General features: G+C 36.1%; 4 protein-coding genes across 4 annotated transcripts; 3 read left to right on the top strand and 1 right to left on the bottom strand.

The window, feature by feature from the left end:
* Positions 1–1,936: 1,936 nt before the first annotated feature.
* Positions 1,937–6,851, top strand: LOC105962943 (RNA-binding protein-like protein). Its single transcript, XM_012987287.2, has 3 exons — positions 1,937–2,277; positions 5,090–5,387; positions 6,057–6,851. Exons 1-3 carry the CDS (start codon positions 2,076–2,078, stop codon positions 6,673–6,675), a joined length of 1,119 nt encoding a protein of 372 aa, XP_012842741.2. The 5' UTR covers positions 1,937–2,075; the 3' UTR covers positions 6,676–6,851.
* An 809-nt stretch (positions 6,852–7,660) lies between these two features.
* LOC105962941 (protein tesmin/TSO1-like CXC 5) lies at positions 7,661–12,948 on the top strand. The gene is made up of 8 exons (XM_012987286.2): positions 7,661–8,604; positions 9,608–9,718; positions 10,508–10,688; positions 11,068–11,427; positions 11,551–11,654; positions 11,792–11,886; positions 11,974–12,333; positions 12,461–12,948. The coding sequence occupies exons 1-8, from the start codon at positions 8,300–8,302 to the stop codon at positions 12,685–12,687; spliced, it is 1,743 nt and encodes a 580-aa protein (XP_012842740.2). The 5' UTR covers positions 7,661–8,299; the 3' UTR covers positions 12,688–12,948.
* Positions 12,949–13,001: 53 nt separating this feature from the next.
* AIM1 (Enoyl-CoA hydratase/isomerase family) lies at positions 13,002–18,700 on the bottom strand. Its single transcript, XM_012987285.2, has 18 exons — positions 18,112–18,700; positions 17,954–18,025; positions 17,633–17,695; positions 17,476–17,532; positions 17,316–17,383; positions 17,121–17,202; positions 16,958–17,013; positions 16,486–16,788; positions 16,166–16,252; positions 15,745–15,919; positions 15,463–15,584; positions 15,047–15,210; positions 14,652–14,906; positions 14,299–14,420; positions 14,091–14,212; positions 13,830–13,978; positions 13,475–13,613; positions 13,002–13,322 (listed from the first exon to the last, which is right to left on the bottom strand). The coding sequence occupies exons 1-18, from the start codon at positions 18,200–18,202 to the stop codon at positions 13,278–13,280; spliced, it is 2,172 nt and encodes a 723-aa protein (XP_012842739.2). The 5' UTR covers positions 18,203–18,700; the 3' UTR covers positions 13,002–13,277.
* A 1,067-nt stretch (positions 18,701–19,767) lies between these two features.
* Positions 19,768–22,225, top strand: LOC105962939 (putative glucose-6-phosphate 1-epimerase). The gene is made up of 8 exons (XM_012987284.2): positions 19,768–20,180; positions 20,446–20,520; positions 20,703–20,759; positions 20,892–21,031; positions 21,150–21,287; positions 21,393–21,495; positions 21,611–21,731; positions 21,853–22,225. Exons 1-8 carry the CDS (start codon positions 20,037–20,039, stop codon positions 22,020–22,022), a joined length of 948 nt encoding a protein of 315 aa, XP_012842738.2. The 5' UTR covers positions 19,768–20,036; the 3' UTR covers positions 22,023–22,225.
* The last annotated feature ends 3,174 nt before the right edge of the window (positions 22,226–25,399 follow it).

The following is a 25,399-nucleotide window of genomic DNA, read 5'->3' as shown; positions in this document are numbered from 1 at the left end:
ATATAACGGAATGTAGTTTCCGTACTGAGATGGATAGATACAAAACTTCCGGGTCGAATTTACAATAATACCCCCGCAATCTCTTTTTTTTTTTTTTTTTAATTGTAAATTTATTTCTTTTTTAATATTTTTGTGACCTCAATTTTTATAACATTTGCATATATTTTTATGGAATGTTCTAGATTATGTAGAATATTCTCCAGTGTGTATCCATTTTACCCTCTTCAGCTCCACATTTTGAAATAACATATGATCATGAGATGTGTCTCTTGACTTGTAAATATTCAATTGTAGTTCATCCGAAACTGCATTTTTGCATAAAACGAATACAAACTAGAAGATTCTGTTAAAATTAACACGATAAGAATGGACGTATGAGAAGATTTATAGTTGATGAGTTAGTTGCAATTACTCAAATATGAGACTTTTATTTCGTAATTTAATGTTATTTCATCGATGGCCATGATTAACACAATGTATAAATGATAATATACATCGACTAGATTTTATATTTAGTGGAGTGTATATGGAATAAGATACTCTTTACCCAATCATTCATACACATATAAATGTGTGTATTTTAGTATGTTGATGAATAATAGTTATTAATATTTAATGTTCTTTTCTTGATATAACATTTGAAAATGTGATTTGCAATTATAAATTCAAATTACTATTCACAATTTTCCTAGAATATTTCAATTAATTAACTTCCCATCTTGTAAATGAAATCAATAATGCACTATGCACATATATATAACTTTTTTTTTTTCTATAGAAAATCAAACAACAAATCAAAAATCAATTGCAGATCATGGGACAAGCTTCATTGGTAGTGGCATTCATCATGGTTTTGGCTGTGTGCGTAAATGGTGCACATCTTCTATAGAAATTCGAATTTTATTCAAGACGACGAAAAATATAACTATTTCGATATCTCAATTCCTGTACTTTAGGATATTTTTTTTCTTTTCAAGATTGATCTCACGATGATTATTTATTTGTTTTATTTTCTTGTGCAGAAAATGCAGCTGAATTTGCTAATATTGGCAGAAAACATTCAGATCTACCAATAACATTCTGTTTAACTGATAAAGATTGTGAGAGAATGTGTGATTTTTTCTTGCATCGAATTAGCTGCGGTTGTCTGCCGAACAAAACGTGTTGTTGTTTACCCTTGTCTCCTCCTTCGAATGTTATTAGATAAAATGTTTATCTAATTTTCTTTCATGGTAGCAAATTACATCATGTTTCTGATTTAAGTCGCTACAGTACGAAGAAATTCGTTAATAAGTGTTGATGAATAAAAGAAATTGAATCGAGTTAATTAGTATTCGATTATATATTTTAAGAATATGAACAAAGACACGGTGAAGTGGGATAATTGTTGTGAAACGTGTAATTAACCGCAAAATAAGAAATTGGAACATGATCCGGGATTTAAAATTTCAGACCAAAAACCCAAAACCAAAATTTCAATCCATAATATTTCAAATTCCCAAAATCTCATCCCAAACTTATACTTTTAAGTTTTATATTAGCTAACACCTTAACAAAATTCGATACGAGAATTAAAAAAATGGAAAAATATATAGAAAAATTAATATCATGAGAAAAGTTTGTGTAATATTTTAATATATGAGGGGTTTATAAGTGATTAAACTAACCTCAATGGAGGATAATATAATTTTAAATTCAATTGGAAAAAATACATTGAGGTAGGTTTTTGTAACATTTTAAATATGAGGGGGTCAATATGTGATTAGACCCTCACATTAGGGTTGATAATATAATTTACTCAATATTTCATGGTAAAAATGAAATTAAAAAAAAAACGTCAAGTAGATTAGGTTAGGTGGTAAATAGTCAAACTTGATTACACATGTGCATAAATCATAATTGCTTATATCAGAGGGATCTGGATGTAATTACATCTAATCTCCAGGAGTTAAGTGTAATTAAACTTCGAACCAGCTCTGCACCAAAATCCCGTTATTCGTAGTCCCATTATTTAGGGTTCTTCATAATTCCTTTGAAGCAATTCGTCGTTTCGTTCGCAGAGAATATTCCAGTTCATGTGCTCTGAGAGAGGAATGAGTTCGCGAGAGAAGAATCAAACGACGCCGCACCAGCCTTTGTTGAGCAGCCTCGTCATACGTCCCGCCGAAACCAGCGGTGGCGGAGGAGGCGGTGGCGGTACTGGCAGCGACTACGAACCTGGCGAGGTTCGCCGAGATCCGCCTCCATACTCCCGCTCCGATCGATACGAGAGCCACGGTACGGTACTTTGTTTTCTTTTCAGTTTTACTCATGTTTCCCTCTTTAGCTTAGATGATTTGCGGATTCCTAAACCTAGCTTTCAATTGTACCTTTTTTTTTTGGTCCAATTGTTTAGATAGTTATTCTGGAGTTTGATTATTTATTTGCACATAGTAATTTATGTGCCGATACACAAGTACTAACAATTGTATAATTTGGAGAGTTACAAGAAAAATGGCTGGTTTCTGAATGGCAATATAGCTCTTAAGATGAGCAGTAGTGTGGCATTTGCTTCGGGTGTCAAAATTTATTTTGAATTTCGACACTTTGGTTTGATCGACAGTGAATGAAACTTGGCAGAGAATGTGATTTTGCTCGACTTAGATCTAATGATTCAGTGACTGAGTGAAGTGCTTGTAGAATCATAAGATTGTCGAACATTTCATTTTAACAATTCAACATTAAAATTAAAGTTTCAATTACATATACTCCTATGAACTCGTGGTGCAATGAAATGATCATTGGTATTGTGGTTTTTTTGAGTATAACTAGAGTTGGTAAGTCCGTTACCTGCTTATGCTAGCTAGACTACTTTTATGATCTTATATTGTATTTTAGAACTTTGTCTAAACAAGCAAGTCAAATATGTCTAGATGTTGTAGATAATCACAATTTTTTATTCAGTTTCCATGTTTTCGTAGTATCTTAATGTGTATTTGGATCTAGACTAGGCTGAGAATATTGATTGTTGACTGGTATGTGTGAATATTATACTGATAATTTGTTGGCTTGGAACCGGATTTAATTGTAGCTGTGAAATTGTTCTTACAAACTTTACCACTATCAGATTATATGGTGTTTCACCTCACATGTGGTGTCCATACAAGTCCTTTTCTTCTTTAAGATTGAAAACAAACTTTGACTACCACTATTGTTAATTATTGTGGTCAGTTTCTATATTTCAAATCACAACTGCTTGATTTGAAAGCTCTTTTTGGACAAAATTTTCTCCCTTTGGAGAAAGCATTGCCAACCTACAATCTTCTGTGGGGTATATATTGTTGTACTGATTTATTGTAATATTTCTCAGCTAGTTCAGAGGCCTTGCATAAGAAAATTTGATGAATATTTTGACAGAAAAATTCAAAATTACTTGGAATGTTTATTATTTTAAACCTTCATTTTTTTGCGTCCCAAAATATTGCAGTTTGTGCTCGTGTCCAGTAATAAGAAATGATACCTGACAAAATATTATATGTTACCATGGCTTGGAAATGGGGAATGCTTGAAAATCTCTGCACCATTGCAGGGAAAGAGATGTTTCTTTCTTTAATTCTTAAATAGGTAGAGAGGAAGTTTTGTCCCAAAGAACCCGTGACTCATATTTGCAATCAGTTTACCCTGTTCTTTTTGCATTATAGGTTCACTCTTGATTTCATGACCTTATTCTTTACATACCTTAGTTATCTTAGGCCGTGTCCATGAGCTGGATCTTAGATTTTTTCTTTATTATTATCCACCCTTTCCGCAATTACCTTGTGTTGTATGTCAAGCAATGACGCTTATGGACTGTCGAATGGTGAATGAATTTTGCTGTTGTTTTCTACAGCTATGAATATTGCTTGGTGCAAGAATTTGGGTTTTGAGGAAGGCACGTTGGGAACGGGTTTTGGTTTTTAAGAATTAAGATTGTTTTATGTGGAAAACAACTTCGATGGATAGAAGATTATTGAAGTAATGACTCATTTCGTTTTCTAGCCATGGGATATGTGTTTGTGAAGTTCTGATGGTTCTGCTGAATGTGATGGGTCATGCCACAGTAGACTGATGAGCATGATCACTTTAACCCGTTTACAATATCTGTACTGTGGTGACTTGTTCATGAAAGCAGTGCCCAAGGAGATGTGAAGAGTGGTGGTAGGGATCTGGGTTAAATTAACATCACACCTGAGGGTTGTTGGGTTCACTGGTGAGAAATATATGCTCAGCCATAAGGGTGAGGAATGCAAGTGCACCAGAAAAGCTGGTTAACATCTGATGAGTTTGGAGTTAAAACCACTAAATGGTTCTTTGTTATTTGGGAGTTGATTGGGGGTTCTGGTATCAGAAAAGGTCACGGGAGCAGACTAAAACTTGAACTTTTATATCATGTCATATCGTTGAACTTGGGATTTTGTAAATCATGTTACAACAAGTTCACTGCTGGTGAGGAACGGATGCGTGGTGGCCTGGCTTGCTGCTGTGTAATAGTAAATGGGTGGTATTGCATGGACTCTTATGAACATTTATAAACTAACTGCTTGTGGGATATTTGTTTTTTTTCTTCTCGAAGGACCACATGGTCAAACATCAGTGTGGTGCCACAGGAACTTTGATATCATCAGTCATGTCATTTGGACAAGCACCTTTGAACTCGGAGACTTCTGCGAGCAGTTGGAACAACGAACAAATTTTGCATCCAAAATACTAAGCGCATTTTCCGAGAACTGGGTTGCCCGCCAATTTTCGTTAATGATTAGTCAGTTTATATTATGCAAGATATGTAGGGAAAAACAATTTTTAACGTGTGATGGCTGCTAACCAAATCTAGTAAGTGGTTTGTTGTACCCGAAGATCTTGAATTCTGACATTAGGTGTGGGTAAGTACAGTAGACTATGTTCGTTCTTGATGAAGAGATGCTTCAACAAGGGTTACTGTTTATTGTCGTAATTTAAATTTGTACTTGGCATTTCTCGGGTTGCATAAATTGGCTTCTGTTGGACACTGTTCTTGGTGACCTCTACTTGTGATTGGGTGTTTACTGTATTGGGCTTCACTGGTTCTTTTCAGGATATAGAATGCGCGCAGGTTCGGTTTCCCCTTTGCGACGTAGGGATGCAAATCATCATCGATTTAGTCCTGGTTTTGAACCCTCTATTGGTACATCATCAAGGAGTCGTGGATTTGGCAGTGGGAGAGAACCTGGTAGATTTCGTGATCACTCACCCCCTTTTGGTCGTGGCAAGTTCTCTGATAGAGGTCATCATCACTCTTCACGTGGGCCTGTTTCATTCAGAGACGAGGGCTTGCCTCGAAATAATCCTAATGTGCAGCCAAGAGAAGGAGATTGGATATGCTCAGACCCCTCGTGAGTATCTGTTATCCTTTAACATTGCTTAAGACTTGCTCCTATGTATTAGTTTATTTCATATTATGCTTCAAACTGGAAACATTGTTTAGATACTAAAACTTACGGGTTTTTTTTTTCTTTTTTTTTTTGGATCTGTAAAATCAAATACCTTAGTGACTGTTGCAAAAAAATCTAAAATAGGGGAACCCCCATCACAAAAACATGAAATATGAAGATCATTTGGGGGGTGGGTGGGTGGGGGTGAACCCAACTCTACTAACAGAAAATGCCCACTTAGCCAAATTTTGGCAGCAAAATTTGAGTTACGAGAGGAGAATTTGAATTTCCATTTGGGCCAAAGAGCCCAATAACGTCTAATCTCTTGAATGATCGTTTTAGTAGTCCAATGGATTGTGGAAGATGAATTCGTAATGAATAAAATTGCATTATGGCAGTCCAAAGAAATTTTGTCAAATAAAAACTTTTGCTTTCTGTTGCTTAATGTTTGAAGTTCTACATTCCTATAATCTGCTTCGCCATCATTCAGTCAGCATAGTTTTTTTCTCCGTCACGTGTATATTATATGCCTATGGAAAATGTGCTTTTAGATTCACATTTTATATGATATATGTCGTCAACTCCCATGTGTTTGTTTATATGTGATATATAGTTTGTGCAATCTCTCAGGTGTAAAAATTTGAATTTCGCAAGGCGGGACCACTGCAACAACTGCAACAGGCCCCGTTACGCCTCTTCATCCGGGAGGGGATACCTCGGCCCCACATTTCCGCCACATCAGCGTGCTGCTCCGTTGGATCGTTCTCCTCCTCGAAGGATTACAAACGGTGGCTATAATAGATCTCCGCCTCGAGGCTGGCCCAGAGATGCACCACCCCACAGAGACTTGAGACCACCAATCAGATTCCCCGATCCTCTACGCAGTGATAGGCAGCAAGAATACAGTGAAGACAACAACAACAGGTACAGATTTGATAGACCTTTGGTGCCCGATTGGGGTGGGCCCCACAGAGATCGTGGTAGGGATAGTAGCAACTACTTGAACGAGAGGAGAGGGTTTGGAAGGAGGGCTTTGTCTCCACCACCAGCGCCGCCCGTTCCTCCACTACGTGGCGGCGGCGGCGGCTGGGGTTCTTCTCATATTATTAGGGATAGGAGCCGTTCTCCGCTGAGAGGCGGAGCACAACCACCGAGAGACTATCATCACCGGGATTTACACATGAACAACCGGAGACGAGATGATCACCGTGGTGGCGGCGGCGGCCGCGGTGGACGAGATCCATTTTAGACAGTTAAAGGTGTGTCTAAAATGGTGGCTGTATCAATGTAATACTCTTTTGTTTCTACTGTTGAGAAATGGTGGTGTGGTGGTCTTTTCTTGCAGTACATTCCTTATTTTGGTGGTTGGATTCTGTGTTTTCATTGCTATTCATGATTGCTCCTAGTGGGCAAAATTATTTACTATATGTTCGTCATGGTCCAATTTTATTTATTTATTTTTTGTTCGAAAATGAATATATTTTATGTTAGCCATTTATAATTTGTCTGAATTTTGAATGGAGCAGTGACAATGCATAGAGAGAACGGAATTAGGTGGTATAAAGTATAAACGGCTTATCGCATTTATTTGACCTGTCTTATTTTTTATCTAATCTATCTATTTCATAATCTTCAATTTTTAAAGTTTTGATGATGATATGTTTTATAATCTTCATATTATTTTAGTTAAAGTTTGCAATTTATTTTGTGTTGTTTTATATGAAATACTTAAAAAGGAAATTAGGGGCGTTACTATTGAGCCCAAAAGAAATTCTCAAAACCCGGCCCAAAAATAATACCTATGCTATCTATTTTCCTTCAAGAATGAATGTGTTCTTGGTGTACTGTGTGTTATCGATTAGATATTGAGTCGAACCACGCGCAAAATATGACCATTGTTGGTGGAGTAAGAAAGTACAATTTCATTTGATCTGAATATAAACCTCATCTTTAATTACTTTTTAGGTCGAGCTCCTTGTACATAGTTAGTCTACCTTAATTTAGATCTCTGATACAATTTACGAGTTATTGAGCAAGAGAATTTTTTTGACGAACAATTTTAGATTTGCTTCACAACTTAAATTTAAACGACCTTTTACAAATTAAATTAATAAATAATAATAACATATATATTTTTTTCATATTTCTAAAAATTAATAGTAGGATGACTAGGACGATTCCTATTGGTTCATTCCCCTGCGCTTATTACAGACGAACAACGTCTGAGCTCACTCGCAACAAATTCCCCGAAAAAAACAGGGCTCCTGAGATCGACGGCACAAAACCCACCTCAGCGGCTCCTATGAATATCAACCGTTGGATCAAACTCCAATCGTGAACCGTCGGATGAGATAGCTACCATGATCTGACCGTTAAAAAATCTACAAAAATTGAATTTCAAAAGCTAAGCCAGAGAGAGGGAGGAAGAAGAGACTTTTAAAGCCCACAACCCCTCTTCTCTTTCGAAAAACAAATTCCCCTTCCCCTTTCTTTTTTGTCCTCCCTATCACGATTGTTGTGATATACGTACACGCATTTGTATCTATCTATCTATCTATCGGGATCGATTGTTTTTTCTGATTGAGAACGAACAGCAGCCAATTGTTTGGGGTTTTTTTTTGTTGTTCTCCTCTTCTGTTTGAATCTGAGCTCGTGCGAGTAAATTATTTGGAGTTTTGAATTCCTAATTTCTCGATTTTTCAGTTTCGTTAGGTTATCAATGTGAAATCAGTGTAATTGGGGGAAAATCAGTGGAATTCGAGTTTGATTTATTTGATTTTTTTTTTTTACCCTCTATTACTTGAGGAGGTGGTTTGTTTGGTGAATTGTTTGTTCTATTGCTTCGGGTTTTGGGGGAGAAAAAAATTAATTTAATGGAGCAAAGAGAGGGAGGGGATTTCCCTCCAAAAAATCAGCCGCCGCCTCAATCGGAAGCTTCTTCGACGGCGCCAGCGGATTTCCCGGCGAGGAAGCTTGTGAGGCAGCTGGATTTTACCGGCTTTAGTGGTGGCGCCGCCGCATCGACTGTGGAACAGCCACAGTTAGCGAAGCCGCCGCCGCCGCCGACGACGCAGAAGCAGACGCACCTTCAGCCGCCGACGCAGATGCTGTTTACCGCGATGCAGCAGCCTCCGCCGCCTGCTGCACCACCCGCTCATCCTTTCATGCGTTCTGTCGCGTGAGTCCCTTTTGCAATTACATACAAATACTAATTGTTATTTATTTTTGTAAAGGTTGAAACTTTTTGTCAGAAAATGTTTTCAGAGCTTAAAATAACCCACTCTCTTTGAAAGTTCTGTTTGGGTTAAGTAATTCAAAAGTTTTTTCGTTGCCAAGTTTTGTTCTTTTGATATTTTTGTTGATGATTTTTGAGCATTCAATTTGGTAGAAGCATTGAGAGTAAATGTTTTTTCATGAAATGCTAGGACACACCCCTACTCTCTTACTTATATGAATGGGTCGAGGCTGTTGACATATCCGCTATGTCTGAAAGATTAAATCATTAATATCTGAGAAATGTGACTATTTGTATTTTTAGTGTTTTTGTGAACAATTGAAATCTGACATAGCCCTGAAAATGACAAAGTTTACTGGGAGCTTTTCGAACTTTGAACGCATCTTTTATATTTGTCAAATCAGTGTGTGACTCCGTTTTTCAGGGATTATATGATGCTAAAATGCTAGGGTTGATTATTTTTTGTTGTCCCACCTCTTCATATTCTGGCCTCGACTAATTACATATAACTTTGAAAACTTTCTGTGATAAACGAAAGCTTCTTTCTACTACTATCAGCTCTGGGCAGCATTTTCAATTCGTAGTCATTTTCTTAATTGGCTTGCCAAAACGAGACAGAAATATCCTTTTTTATTTTTTATTAATTTCCTGGTCGGTGCATTTCTTTCTACATAATTGCTCCAACTCTTCATTGGAGCATCCTATAAAATAGAAAAATGTCTGTTTCTGAAGCCTGGGTTTTCAATATCGTTCTGTCTTTGTTTATTCATTAACTTATATGAAACAGATGTCCTTATTCTATCCTGTCAACCCATGATTGTTTGTTTCTCGAATTTGTGCTTTTTGTAGTATGATACTTGCTTTGGTACATTCTCTTGAGCACAACATTCTTTAGAATGGTGGTTCTATTGTTTTTGAAATGCAATTGAAACTCCTTCTCCCTCAGGAAACCCGAATCACCAAGAGCCCGGCCAAGACAAAATACGAATGAAGTAAAAGATGCTACTCCGAAGAAGCAAAAGCAGTGTAATTGCAAACATTCACGTTGTTTGAAGCTGTAAGCAGCTGCCATTTATCAATTTGTGTGTGTGTGTGTGTGTGTGGAGAATGACTGAACCAGCATAATTTCATTGTCTTCAGATTCTTGCTGTAAATTTTGTGCATAATCTCGAGCAGTAGAAACCAAGGAGATGAGCTTCCTCTGGTTTCATTCTACCATAATAACTTTAGGCTTCCTCTGTTGTTAGTGGGAGAAGTTACCCTTATTGGCTCGTAAATTATTCGCATCAAGAATCATATTCAATATTTCAATTGGACTTCTCATTTATTTGTAATTTATGCCGAACCATCTAGCTGTTAATAATGAACATCATCTACTAAAGTTACTGAAAAATTTCACGATTCTGCTGATTCAGTAAGAATCCATCGAGAGGGATGGTGTAGAGATCTTACTTTATAAACGTGGCAGTATTTGTAAGTTATCATATGGACTTATTCACTAGGAGGGGTAGACGCTCTCTGTCATATTTACTGTCACCTGTTTCAGGGAAAAATCTTTAGTCAGATATACACTATAAATAATGGAGGACAAATTAGTTGTAACTCACCCTTTATTAATATATGTAAGCTATTGGATAATTCTACATGGTGTACAATTCTTGCAACTGATAGTTTCCCTTTGCTGTGGCCTGTGGGCTTTTCTGTGTTTTGAACAATATCGGTATAGTATATGTTTATTGTCCATACCACTTGGATTTTCATATATCAGAACTTTCAATGGACAATTTATTTCACCTCACTTCATTTCACCTCGCAAGGTCTAATATCCTATTAATTTTATGGTCAGATATTGTGAATGTTTTGCATCTGGTAGTGTCTGTTGTCCCGGTTGCAACTGCGTGAATTGTCACAACAATGATTCAAACAAAGCTGCCAGGGATGAAGCAGTTAATACTACTCTCGAGCGCAACCCGCACGCTTTCAGGCCAAAAATCGCTAGCAGTCCACATGGAGCCCGAGATATCAGGGTACTGTCACAGTTCAAATACGCCATATGTCAATTATTTTTGAGACCCTAACAGTTTTATTTACGTTAGCTGTGATTATTGTCTTGGTCTTTTTTCCTAATTGGCATATCTTCAATATCAGCAATACGCAGCCGTAGATAAATCTCATTTGTTTACTGCATAAAATTGAAGTGCATGTTTCAACTTAATTATTTTTCAGGCTCAATTTTGTTTTTAATGTTGTACGTTAACTGTTTGTTTGAAGTTAGTTGTGATTATTGTTCCAATTATTATCGATAAATATACTTCACCTGTGACTATAGACAACTACCACTGAAGATGGATGTCGCACACTCGCAGTGTTTTAACATGCATGTTTACTTGATTTTGTAACATGCAGGAAGAGGTGGGTGAAGTTTTAGTTTCAGCAAAGCATAACAAAGGATGCCACTGTAAGAAATCAGGGTGTCTTAAGAAGTACTGCGAGTGCTTCCAGGCAAATATTCTTTGTTCCGAAAATTGTAAATGCATCGACTGCAAGAATTACGAAGGGAGTGAAGAGAGACAAGCTCTCTTTCATGGAGATCATGTCAATAACATGATGTATATCCAGCAAGCGGCAAATGCTGCCATTACAGGTGCTATCGGATCTTCTGGCTATGGCTCTCCTCCATTGACCAAGAAGCGTAAAAATCAAGAACTCTTCTTTGGATCGACTGTGAAAGACCCTGTTCACAGGCTTACACAGTTACAGCAGCAGGTACATTCATTGTTATTTCCTCGAGGTTAAAAAAAAATTCATTTATTTTTCATGTTTCGCTGTTTGATTTTGACTTGTATCGTTTGTGTATCTAATAGAGTAGTTTTTTTCGATCCAACACAGGCTAACCAAATTAAGGCTTCTGTATCTTCCTCTTCATTGTCTTCAATACCTGGTTCTCGCCCTGGCAATACGTCGGTTTTGAGCCCTTCAAAGTTAACTTATAGGTATATATATATATATATATATATATATATATATATATATATATATATATATATACATACAAACTCCTTTCTCAATTAAAGGTCTCTATAAGTTACTACAGACAACTAACTCGAGTATTACTACATTTTAATTAAAGGTCTCTATTAGCTGACATCATTCAGCCCAAGGATTTGAAGGAGCTCTGCTCAGTTCTTGTTGTATATTCAGGAGAAGCTGCAAAGATGCTTGCAGGTACACATATTTGAGAAAATAAAAATCAAAAATCTTGGACGGTATTTAGTAAGAACACAAGTTTGAGTAAATATTAATAAAATGCAGAAGAAAAGCTAGCGGAAGATTCTAGAGAAACATCTTCGTTTGAGAATCAGACAGAGAAGAACAAGAATGTAGAGTCTGGTTCAGATGAAGTACCGAAAGGAAGGCCGATGTCTCCAAGTACATTAGCTCTAATGTGCGATGAAGGAGATACAATAATGTTCGATACAACCAATGCTAATAGTGCTGCTTCCACGAATGGCGTAGCTGTCCATAATAATAATAATATTAATAATAATAACGTGTCTTCTCAGCTGTCAGACGAGCAAGGACCGAGCGAGGCATATTCCGAGCAAGAAAGAATCGTTCTTACAAAGTTTCGAGATTGTCTTTACAGGCTCATCACTTTAGGTGAAATAAAAGGCAAGTGTATATCATTATTTATCACATCCCATCTTTTTTGCATCAAGAATTTCCGACTTTTTCACTTTTTAAGCATTTTTCGGACTTTCTCTCTCATCTTTTGAGCTCTCTGCTGTACTGTACACAGAAACAAATTCTTTGGCGAGAACACAATCAGCTAACGAAAACGAGTTGACCAGAACTTTGAATGTGAAAACGGAAACCCTAAGCAACGGTGTTCCGAAATTTGCTTCTTCTTCTTCTTTGTCGGCGGTGGTAAATTTAGCAGAGGGTGCAGCGGATAATGTGGCCAGTCTGAAAATAACAGGTCCAGAAAACGGGGATGTAAGAAAAAAACCCGAAGGAGAGTTGTAATTGTGTTTAGGAGTAGGTGTCTGTCTCCATAATATATGGTATATGCTGCTGTTGCATCTCTCTTGTAATATTTTAAGAGGCCATTATTCATTGTGTTGATTTCGGCTTTTTTCTTCGGTGTTGCAGCTTATATACTACTTACTATATATAGATGTCATTCTTAGAACTGATCTAAATCTGATGTAGATCCTTTTATGCATTCATTGACATATACCAATTTCAGATATAAAATTTCCATTTTTTCTTTTACCTGAAAAGAAACGCACCCCTTTAAAGAATCGTAGAGTATCGACTTTTCTTGAAGCATGGTGATGTTTGAAAATCGAAAATATCGAGTTCCTTAAATTATTTAAGTAAAATATAATACAGTGTTCGAACACGTGTCACGAAATCCACAAAGCTGTTGGAAAACTACACACAAATTTTCGTCTAATATTCATTCCTGAATCAACTTCGTACAAACTTGAAGTTCTTGTGTTTATTATTTGTACTGAAATCACTACACATTATTATATCTCTTTAACATTGATAGCAAAGTAAGTGCTGCTTTATTCCTCGTAGCCCTCGAAAAAGAGATGGAGCTTCAGGTATTATAGTCGAGGCCTTGCTACTGAAGCTGTCGAAGCAGGTGCACTCTGCATAAAACGGGGAATGTTGAGTCTATATAATAACCTTCAACGAACTCAAAAACGGTATCTTACAATAACGACAGTGAATTTTTTTTAATAATTTTTTTAACTGAACAGGTAGTAATATGTAATCTTAAAATCTGTAAGAGAATATGTACCAATGGGATGCCTCTGGTTGCTCTTTCTTCCAAATACTTTGATGGTTTGAAGAATTTGCCATATGCTTCAGACCACTTTTGGAGACTTCTGTATACACGATCGGCTCCAATGGTATCGGCCCAGAAAATAATACCACCACTGCCACAAAAGGACAAACCTTCTCAGTGATATTTTTCGAAATAACAGTGCATGATTTATGTTGCCAATAAGTCTTTACATAATCGGGAGAATTTGTGGGTTTCAAATTTTCAGAAAAGGAAGTTAACAAGAAAAGCCAAAAAAAAAAAGAAAGAAAGAAGAATATATTCATCATATTTTTCGATTTACACGGTGAAAACTATCAAGATAACTTACCGATAAGATGGGAAACTCATGCCAAGTACAGAGGCAATATCAAGATCTGATGCTCGGACAACGACACCATCATCTAAAACCCGACATGCCTCATTCACCACTGGGAAGAGTATCATCTCTACCACTTCTTCATCAGTGACAGATATAGGCTGTGTGGAAGGTATTTTGCAGGAAAAAAAATTAATTACAAAATAATTTTGAATGCACTCAAAAGAAAGAAAGATTAAACCCCAAATATTTCTGCAACATATGTATATATACCTTCCCACCAGGCATGATATTCGTCAGCCTCCTAGATTCCTCTATTATTGGGAGCACGGCCGGATCAGGTTTTGGCTTGCTTCCCTTCTCATAGATGTAGTATCCTTTTCCATTATTTTTACCTGCAAATGAATAATACCTTTTAAGTATCACGTATAGATAAAAACAAAACCTTTGAGATCAAGCAAGAAAAATAATTCATCTCTACCATTTCTCCCATTCTTTATGAGAAGCTCAACCAATGGAGTAGCAAAGGTTCGATCGGGAAATGTTAATGAAAATTCTTTTGTTGTTGCAACAGCTACTCCATATCCTGCAAGATCCTGAAGCCTGTACAGAACCACGAATCACAATCATAAACAGTTGCTATCAACAATCATTATAAAGTCAACAGTTAAAGCTTTTGAGAACATTGATTGAGTTTAAATACTAAAGTAGTATTACATTATCGAGAAATGCACTCTTACGAGACAATCCAAGAAAAGCCACCTTTGGCAAAGACAGATATGTAAAGTCTTGGATTGACGTATATATATATGTATTAAAAGGAATGAAAATTACTCGAATGGGCCTATTGGAAGGCCAAAGTTTCTGATAAGTTGATCGATTCTGAAAAGATCAACTCCCAAATGAACCAGAAGATGTGCACTTTGAGAGTACGGAAAGAAAGTTCGATTGACTGCAAAGCCAGTGCAGTTCCCAACCACAACAGGAACTTTCTTTATGATCTTCCCAACAGCCATTAGATCAAGAACTACTTGAGGAGAAGTCTTATCTGTCCGTATAATCTCTAGGAGAGGCATCACGTGTGCAGGACTGTCAAAATTATTACATTTCAATTAGCAATTAAAGGAATTTATACAAAACTTACAAACAGAACTTATGAAATCAATTTTAAAGTTTATCCGACATCCTTTTGCTATTTACTTTTTCCTCTTTCTCATGCAGAAACTAACCTGAAAAAATGTGCACCCACTATCCGATCTTGTGATTTGGTCTTTTCTCCAACTATATCGAGGTCAATGGTAGAGGTATTTGAAGCCAAAATACAGTGAGGTGGGCATGCCTTCTCGATATCACCAAATATTTTCTGCTTCAGTGGAATATTTTCAATAACAGCCTGCAAAAAGACATAAATATATCAGGAAATTACAACACTGCGAAGCAAGAATAACATTAATAATTGGGTCTTTTTTCGTAATAGAGAGAACTACTGGTTTTGGAGATCGATGGAAGTTGATAGTCAGATAGGAGACAGTGAGTAGACTAGATGCAAACAGTGGGTAATGTCTGTCAAAAAAATAAAATAAAACGAGAAACAAAGAATAATGATGATATACATAATATGAATCGAAATATATCCACATACTACCTCAATGACCATATCCACATCCTTGAATTCCGAGTAGTCCAAAACGCCTTTGAGCATTAAAAGGGCTTTCTCTGCTTTATCTTCTACCAACTTTTTTCTTGAGACCAGACCTCGAACATTTGCTGCCACACAAGCACATAGTTATGAATGTCACATGAAATTCGACAAAGCAAAATAACATCAAATCCCCACTGATAAAGCAATATTTATCATCTCTTTTTTTCTTTGATAAGTGAATATAATGGAAATTTTAAAGATCATCTTAAGCAAATATCAACTAACCTTCTACCATTTTTATCCCCTTGAGAAGATACTCGGAATTGATTTCTTTGAGAATAACATAAATACCACTCAAGATTAGAGCCGTAGCAATGCCCGAACCCATAAGTCCACCACCAATAACAGCGACTTTCTTTATTGGTCTTGGCTTGAGCCCAATATCAGAAATATTGGGCACCTATACAGTTACAGGGTTAGCTTTTTATCCATAAAGTATGAAGTTGTTTTCTGAAACTTGATAGAAGCAAAATTGCAACACTCTGGTTCCAATTCTCATAAAAACCATTATCACTTTGATGAAATGAACCCTGAAACGCTTCATTTTACATCGCTAATCAAATAACCGATGACCAATAAAAACAATAATTTCATGTTTAACGTTACAGAGAAAAAATGTGCGTAAGTGTTTGTTGGTAAAGTTTACCTTCGTTGTTGCCCTTTGAGCAAAAAATGCATGCACTAGGCCTTTCGATGTGTCCGTAGCGACTAGCTCTCTGAATACCTTTGACTCCTGCAACCAATATTTTATCCCAGTAAGTTGCTGAATTGAAAGAAAACTACTTTTCATAAATTAAAGCTGAAGATTTTTATAGATCATTTTTTCAAAAAATATTATGACTGTTCAAAATAAGTTCAACTCAGAGTTCCATTATTCGGGGGTATTCTAGCTTATAAGCTTTTCATCTATAAAGTACCGAATGTTTCCATCCTTTCAACTAAACAGTGTCTGAGAAATAAAATTACCTTCAAAAGACCATGATATCCACCATGAAGGATTCCTTCTTCAATCACATCAAGGCACGCCTGGTGCTGAGGCATATTTTTAGCAACCTGTTTGACCTGTTGTCTTGCCGATTTTATTATAGCATGCATTTCTGGCAGGGAACCAAGTTTGTCGATACTATGAAGAGAGCGTATCCATGGTTTGCGCCTCTCTGCAATGTCTAGTGCCCATTGTCTGGATACTTTCAGCAATTCTCCCGAAGGTACAACAGCATCAACAAGGCCGAGCTTCTTTCCTTCTTCTGATGTTACCGATCTAGAGAACTGTAAACGTGTGCGATTATCAAATACAAATTGTAAAAAAATGTGTTGTTAATACATGCACAAAAGGTAGCAGAGAACATCAATCAACCAAAGTTCATCTTGGATCCGCACATTTAGCACCAACATTTAGTCTTCTAATTATCACTATAGTATATGGAGGAAGACCTACCAGAATAATTTCAAGAGCTTTAGGCAGCCCTATAAGCCTCGGAAGACGTTGTGTACCTTAAATAATAGATAATTTAAAACTTAATCAGTTAGTAGAAAATAAACGAAGTTCACTAGCTTAATTTAAGCTACTGTCGAAATTATTATATAGCAAGTCGTCCTACCTCCTGAGCCCGGAATAACTCCAAGTGTGAGTTCTGGTAGCCCGAGTTGTGTTTTTGGTGCAGCAATACGTGCATGGCACCCCTGCACAATATTTTCAAATACGATGAAACGACTGTGATTTTACCAAGATACGATCAACTAAAGAGTAACTGAGGACGTTTTTATTTTAAGTATATTTCGAGAATATCACAGACCAAAGCTAGTTCTAAGCCGCCTCCCAGTGCAAGTCCCTCTAATGCAGCAACAGTAGGCTTCTTCCCATCTGATGAAGACAGCAAATAAATTTAGGCGAAACTTTCGGCAGTACGAAATCTTGAATTTGAAAATTAAAGAAATATCCAATCATTAACGGACCTTCTATTACGTTGACCAATACATCAATCGATGTATCTGGTAAGACAGAAATATCTCCTGCACATTCACAAATTTAATTAACTACCAATCGTGCGGGACATGTTCTAGCTTCATAGTAAAGCGAAAAACACACACAGAAATGTTAATCCACGCATACCTGTTTTATGTACCGTCTCGAACACATTTATGTCAAAGCCGCCCGAGAACCTACCGCCATTGCCTATAGGTCAAATATATTTACATAATAAATCGTCAAATCATACCAAGCAGCAAAATTGAAGAACTAAGTTGTTTAGTTGTCTCTGTGAAATTACAGTGTTCATTAAATTTCCTATGATTCTAACACAAATTAAAATACTAAAACAGTAATTAAACACCCGATCAACAATAATTAATAATATCTGGCATTTTTACCAACACATAATTATTAAATAAACCATCGCAAAATAGACACACACACACAAAAATGGAGAATTACCGGCGAGAACAATAGCTTTAACATCATCTCTTCTCATGGCTTCACTAAATTTCTCCTTCAATCCATCAAAAACTACAAAAAAAAATTATTAAAAACAAAAAAGCCCAATCAAAAAATATCAACCATAACGAATTTCTATGCGATCTTCCGAAACTTACTGGTAAGGGCGAGAGCGTTAACGGGAGGATTAGAAATGGTGACGATCGCAACGCCGTCGATCACCTCCATTGTTACTCTAGCCTGATTCATTGTTCCGTCGCTCTTTTGGATCAGAAGAGAGAGAAAGAGATGCAGAGAAACTGGTACTTCCACTCCCAGTACGACGGCGTTTCGGTTTGTCGACGAAAATGATTAAATTAATCGTGGAAAATCGAGATCCAGTGAGGAAATTAATTTCCCTATAGGCTGAAATGATTGAGCAATTTCGGAGCTGACTGTAACTTTTTACAAGTGGTCGGCGGTCGGTGGCGGCGGCCGGCTGTCGGTGGTCGCAAGTGATGTCTATTCAATAATTAGTAGTCAACGCTGGTATATTGACTTTTTTTTTTTTTTTGGTACTCCAAGATTTGAAATCATGCAACTTGTAATAAGATTTGAAATCATGCAACTTGTTTTTATAGTTTAATAATAATTATTATTATTATTATTTTTTGATGAGATTTCAAATAATTTCATAGTGTGGATTAGGATACATAACTTTGTAGCACGGAAACTTCAACTTTTATATAGTTTTTATGTTTCGGAAACATTTTGTGTTGAGCACTCGAGGACATCTGTCGAACATCTTATGGATCATTTTGCAATTTTTGAAAAATCGGAAATATGTTCGAAAAATATTTTTTCAAATACTTTTGTTACTTCTTTAGTTATTTACACGATTTAATAATCAATTGTATACTTATACTTGATAGTATAATTTATTTTGAATATGTCTGTAATAAAATAAATAAAAATAATTTTTATATAAATAAAAACTTTATACCCTTATAATTTCGTATTTAAATGCCTCCCCCAAACGTTTTCTCGTGTCCGTTTCCTCGTTCCCGATTATATGATTTGAGTAAAGAATTTTTAAATAATATAATGTCTTCTAATTTATAAATATATTACAATATAAAGAAATAAAACCAAATTAAGATACGCACGTGAAAATTAATTCAACACATCCACGTCACATTATAAATCAAAGAAAATTAAATACAATTACATATTAGCCCCAACAAATGCCAAATTGTGAGTTTCCCGTCCTTTTCATTTCATTTATTAGCGTAGTCACATGGCTAGTCTATTCTAAACACACATTTTATCTAATAAAATATATTTAATATACACTTAAGCATTTGATAAATTAATAATCCTATTTAATTAATAATTTAGTTCGGTCACGACTCGTAGTAAACATATTATATTATTAGTTCGCTAAATCATAGAAATTTAACCGTAACATAAAATTAATCCAAACGTATATTAATTATACAGGCGAGATTGTCTATACGATCAGATTGGATTGGATTTGAGGTATTCAAATGTAATTTGATCATATATCAAATATGTGGATAGGAAATTTAAATAAAAAAACACCACTAATAATTTATTTATTGTTTGTTGTATTAATAATTTTAGTTTAATGAACTAAATCGATTTTTATTTGAGTTACTTTATCAAAATTAATACAGAAATTCAGCCCGTTTACAATCTTACTCGGCCCATACCCAAGGAATCAAATTGGCCCGAATGTTGAAAACGTGAGGGCATTATAGTAATTTCGCGACGGGAAGTGCTGTGTAATGTGTATCTAACTCTATTTCAGCTATAACGAAAGAACTAGATTCTGTTACTGTAAACTGAAACAGCTCACTACTCTCTCTCTCTCTCTCTCCTCTCTCTCTCTCCTCTTTCTCTCTCTAACTCTCTCTCTCTCCTGGTATAAAAGGCGTGAAGGAGAGGTGGGGGGAAAACACCATTTTCAATTTTCTCGATCTCAAAGCAGTTACACAGAATCACCACCAGAGCGCTTCTTCACCCATCGATTAAACACGCACACACACAAACACACACAATTACACACACATTCTCTGTAGACATGGCGTCGTCTTCATCTTCGTCGTCTTCGCTCGATTCAGAATGGAGTAGGATACGAATATTTACCTTCCGAAAGATCGATGATGATGACGTGCTTCATGGTTCTGTCCTTCTCCGTCATCGCAAGCGTCGCGACACCGTCGAGGTATATATTTTCACTTTCACTTCTACTTTCTCCGCCGCCTTGCTCCGCCGTAGCATATTTATATATATATATATATTATATATAATTTTTCTTTTTTTGTTTCGATTTTTTAAGTACGTAGTTATTGAAACTGCGCGCTTAGATCTATTCCTGAATTCAGCTGTTTTTTGACACTCGTTTATTTCTATATACTATGTGTGTGTGTGTGTGTGTGTGTGTGTGTGTGTGTGTGTGTGTGTGTGTGTGTGTGTGTGTGTGTGTGTAGATTATGGCTTCTACGGGTCAAGTAGTATCATGGAAGAACAGAAAAGGAGAGGAGATGCTTTTTGTGAGTGAAAAGGTATTTAATTTTCTGTGATATTTAATTAATTAATTATTTGAGTTCTCCCTAATTAATCACATAATTAAGAATTAATTAATCTCGTTTTCTCATGATGCTTCAATTAAAGATTATCTTGATTCAATATTTTTTTACTTAATTCCATGCATGCATGATTATTAATTATTTCAATTTTTTTCCAGAGTGTTATCAAAAAAGATGAACCAATTCTTGGAGGCATCCCAATTTGCTTTCCAAGGGTATATATATATATGCAATTCTTTTAATTAATCCTTTAATTCAACTCCATTTTAATTCAATTCGCCTTTGCGTTTATTCAATTTAATAAAATTGATCGATATTTTTTTTGTATTTCTAAATCGAATGATCAGTTTATCAACAATGGAAACATCGAGAACACCTTTCCGTCTGGCTTGATTCTTGACCGTTCCGTCCCTCAATCCGACTATAAGCCGATTCTTGCTTTCATTCTCGGGTCATCGAATCGTGACTCTTTAAACTGGCCTCATAAGTATACAACTAACCGTCTTAATTTATTTTTCTTTTCGATCTTTTTTAACCGGTGATAAAGTGTTTTAAATTGTATTAAATGGCAATATATTTATATATCTTTTGTTTTGTCGTCGCAGATTTGAGTTCCGCATAAAGTATCATCTGCTGGAAGAAAACGGAACTCTTGAGATGGAATCCCGTATCGAAAACACCGATGATAAGCCTTTTACATTCCAGTTTTGCTATCAAAACTACTTAGCTGCCTCAAATATCGAGTATTAATATTATACTAATGCGATTTATATGCTGTTTAATTTCGTTTATTATCGCAACAGTTCTAATTAATCTGAAATTACATATATATATCTTCCCTTGTTCAGTAACATTCAGATTGGAGGATTGGATAAACTGGAATATCTGGACTATCAGAATAACAAGAACCGACTTACTGAGCAGAATGATAAAATCGCCTTCCGATCTGAAGTGAGTACACATATATGGATATAAAGATAAAATGCCGATTTTAATTTACGTTGTTAATTAGCTCAATTAATTAATCTCTTGATTTCGATCATCGCTCACATACGTTTACGTGTAGGTGGACAGGGTGTATGTCGACGTGCCAGCTGGAGGGAATAATAGGGTGATCAATGTTGTCGACCATGCGGAACGTCGAATTTATACCATCGAGAGAAGTGGTACTAGTCTTCCTGACATTGGTAAGGCTTACTTTATATGTGCTTTATATTCAACGAAACGAATTATTTTAATGAAAACCTGCGTATATATGTATTTAACTTAAATTTCGATTTTTCATTTTTTTTTGTTTTTTTATGATAGTGGTGTGGAATCCATGGATTGAGAAGGCAAAGACAATAGGTGATATGGGAGATGAAGAGTATAAGAATATGGTGTGTGTGGGGCCCGCTGCAGTTGTTGATCCGGTTACGTTGAATCCCGGCGAGGCGTGGATCGGAAAACAGAGTGTTTCCATTCACGAAATGGTCTGACATGCATGCTGAATATATCATCTATTTTCTCTAAATACTGTTTTCTGCCTATGTACATGTAATATTCAGGCAGTAGTTACGTTGTGATTTCAGTACATTCTTGCATGCGTCGAATTTGAGGTTACGTTTTTCGATTAGTTGAATAAATACCTAAAGCAGCTTCCTATTGAAAAACAGATATATAAATGTGTGATTTTTTCTTACTGCTAATTGGTTGAGATATGGTTTACTAAGTACTAGTTTGTGATCTTTCAATAGTGTTCAGATTTGCTCTACTCAAAATATTGGAAGCATGCATGTATATGTATTGTCCTTTTTACGTACGTGCTTGCATGCATGGGCATGTTTGTCAAGACTATTGTATATGTATTATCTATAACGTAGTTGCACATAGTATAACCTTAATAGTGTTGAGAAAATATTGTTTAGAAAATCAGATCTAATTACTTCGTTTGTCTTAGATTTTAGGGAACTATAGAATAGAGATCGAAGTGATGCATTTACAATTTGTTAATAACAACTTTGTATAATTAATTTGCAGATCATTATATGCATGTAGTAGCGTATACTATATTGATTATTCGTTTATTTTTCGATATGTCGGAAGAAGATCGAAAAACATGGCATTCAAGTTTAGTATATACCCGACATCCATCATAAACGGGGATGCACCACTCTTCAATGAGTTTACGAAAATCATCGGTTTCGGGGTTGGGTTCTTCGTGCAGATCTTCTTGATCGTGATGATGATCGTGATGAAGACATGCATGCAGTAAGTCTTCCATGTCATCACGTACACCAACATGTTCATTTAAAATTGCAACTTCGGGAATTTCTGTATGATTAGTATTGTTCATTTCCTCGCCAATGTATTCTTCTTCGGACTCTCCATGCAGAGTCCATCGGCGTTGCCCATACAGTTTATCCCAACCCCTCAAAAGTAAATGTTTATGAACGAATTCACGATCCCCCCATTTACGACACTTACAGTCTCTACATGGGCATCTTATTTTATTATCAACGACACATTTAGCGAAGGCAAAATCCATAAATTCCACACAACCATTTTGATATACTTCTAACCGACGATTGATACGCGTTTTCCTCACGTATAAATTACCGCAAGTATACAGTATCGCATTTTGCAGAACAGTGGTTCCGGATATCGATCCACAGGGACCTTGTAGATTCACATGCTGAGTAGTGTAATTATATTATCGTTATATTATCTAGCCGATCGTAAATATTTGGAATTGTGAGAAACCTTAATTTAAAAGCATCCAAGAGCGTAAACATGCAAATATAGAATGTACATAAATAGAGTAACGACAACTCAACGCGGGGGGACTTCGATTTAGATGGGGACTTCTAGGGCCAAATCCACCTATGTATAATCAACAACGATCTACAAATCCGTTATCTAACACCACATTCCTATTCGTTAACCCAGACGCTAAAGTACTCTAACCCCCGTCTCCAGTGTAGTTAGAGTCTACCCACAGGTCCGACGTCTCCGTTCAGAACCTGCTATTAAGAGAGCATTTAGGTCAAGTCCTTAAGGGCTACCCGAAGTGCATCACGTCTCCGTTTCCACACCCCGAGCTATGTTTTCCTAACTTCAAACAAGAAATCCTCTATCGAGTTCATTCCTATTTAATATCAATCTGAGAGCTGATCAACACAATCAGAAGCATTTAATACAGGAAAACATAAACGAAATCAAAACACGACAAATAGATAACAGAAATGACGATCGAAATCAATATATACAAGACTTCATTGCCCTAGAAGAAAATGTTCTTAGTTCATAACAAACATAGAGTCAAAAGAATGTACACAAGAAAAGAAGAACAAAACGTAAAGAAATATCGTAAGAAAAACCCAAGTCGAAACCCTCGTTGAAGATTCCCGCGAAGAACTGTCGAAAACCGAAGAAAGTCGAAGATAGTCGAAGATTGATGGCTGACTTCTATTTATAGTAAGGCAAAGCTTCTTGAGGAAGCTTTGCCTTTTTAGATATTTTTTACACATCCCGAGGCCATATCGCGATATGGGTTACCGTATCGCGCGATATGGTAAAATTGCAAGCTCTCTGTTTCGTTTTCTGCCATATCGCGATATGGGAGGTGATATCGCGCGATATGGTAAAATTGCAAGCTCTCTGTTTCGTTTTCTGCCATATCGCGATATGATAGGTGATATCGCGCGATATGGGAGGTTATATCTCGATATGGTCACTGCAATAACTTCAAACTCTGTTTTGACCCTTTTGTAGCCCAAATCGGACAATTTGCATTTCACAAAAGTTGTAGACCTTGAAGTTGGCTTCGTAAATCCACTTGAATCAGCTCAATCGGAGATCGTATGAAGAAGTTATGCGTAAAATACCAAAGGCTGCCACCATCCACTTGATTGCAATATTTGCTCTTGTTTGACTTGATTCTCGGCTTCGCTTTCAAAATCGTTTCGAATCGGCAACAATATCTAACAAAACCTAAAAAAAGAAATAAAACAAGAAACGCAATAATATATACAAATAACGCCGAAACTCGGACGAATGAAGACCAAAACTCGAAGATTCGATAAGCAAAAATCGTGCAAAACGAACACTTATCACACCCTCAAACTTAGATCTTTACTCGTCCCGAGTAAATCAAAACGAAACTACAACAAAAAGAAAATAAAAACGACAAACTAAACTAGGCCACTAACGTAGGGAATCACGATTGCATTTAGCGTATGCAACAAGCCTTTGAACCCCTGGGTACCCCCAAAGGACGAGTTGTGTCTCGTGAGGGTTTTCAGACAACACACCCACAAAGTTGTCGGATTGGTCAAAGCATTGCAATTAATTCCAAAGATAAAACGAGCTAGATAACCTAAAATCTCATAATGGCCCACGGCTTTAAGGTATTCGACTTTCCCACCGACGCAATTAGTTGTTTCTACACCAAAATGAAAGATAGACTCAAGAATCCGTAATTAAACAATAAACACAATCATCGAGGGTTTTGAGTAGAAATGTGGGTGAAAAGTAAGTTTTGATTCTGAAATTCAAAAACTCGAGCTGGGCATAAGTAGGTCTTTTTATTCAATAAGAAATGACAACAACAATATATTGTGATTTTCATCACAACTTTCTTTTCTTTTCTTTTTTCTTTTTTTTTTTCTTTTTTTTTTTTTTTTTTTTTCTTTTTTTCTTTTTTTTTTTTTTTTTTTTTTTTTTTTTGACGTAAAATAAAAACGTAAAGACCATTGATAGAACTTTTAGCCAACAACTCGAAATCGTGAACACATAATTCAATTCTAACTCGCCCCCCAAACCTCAGGCTATTATACCCCTCAGAAAAATGCGCTCAAGCTTAATCGGAAAGGAT

The sequence above is a fragment of the Erythranthe guttata genome, chromosome 11 (assembly GCF_056151865.1).
Source record: "Erythranthe guttata isolate IM_541 chromosome 11, IM_541, whole genome shotgun sequence".
Lineage (NCBI taxonomy): Eukaryota > Viridiplantae > Streptophyta > Magnoliopsida > Lamiales > Phrymaceae > Erythranthe > Erythranthe guttata.
Note: the sequence above shows the minus strand (reverse complement) of the source record. Positions and strands in the feature narration are given on the sequence as shown.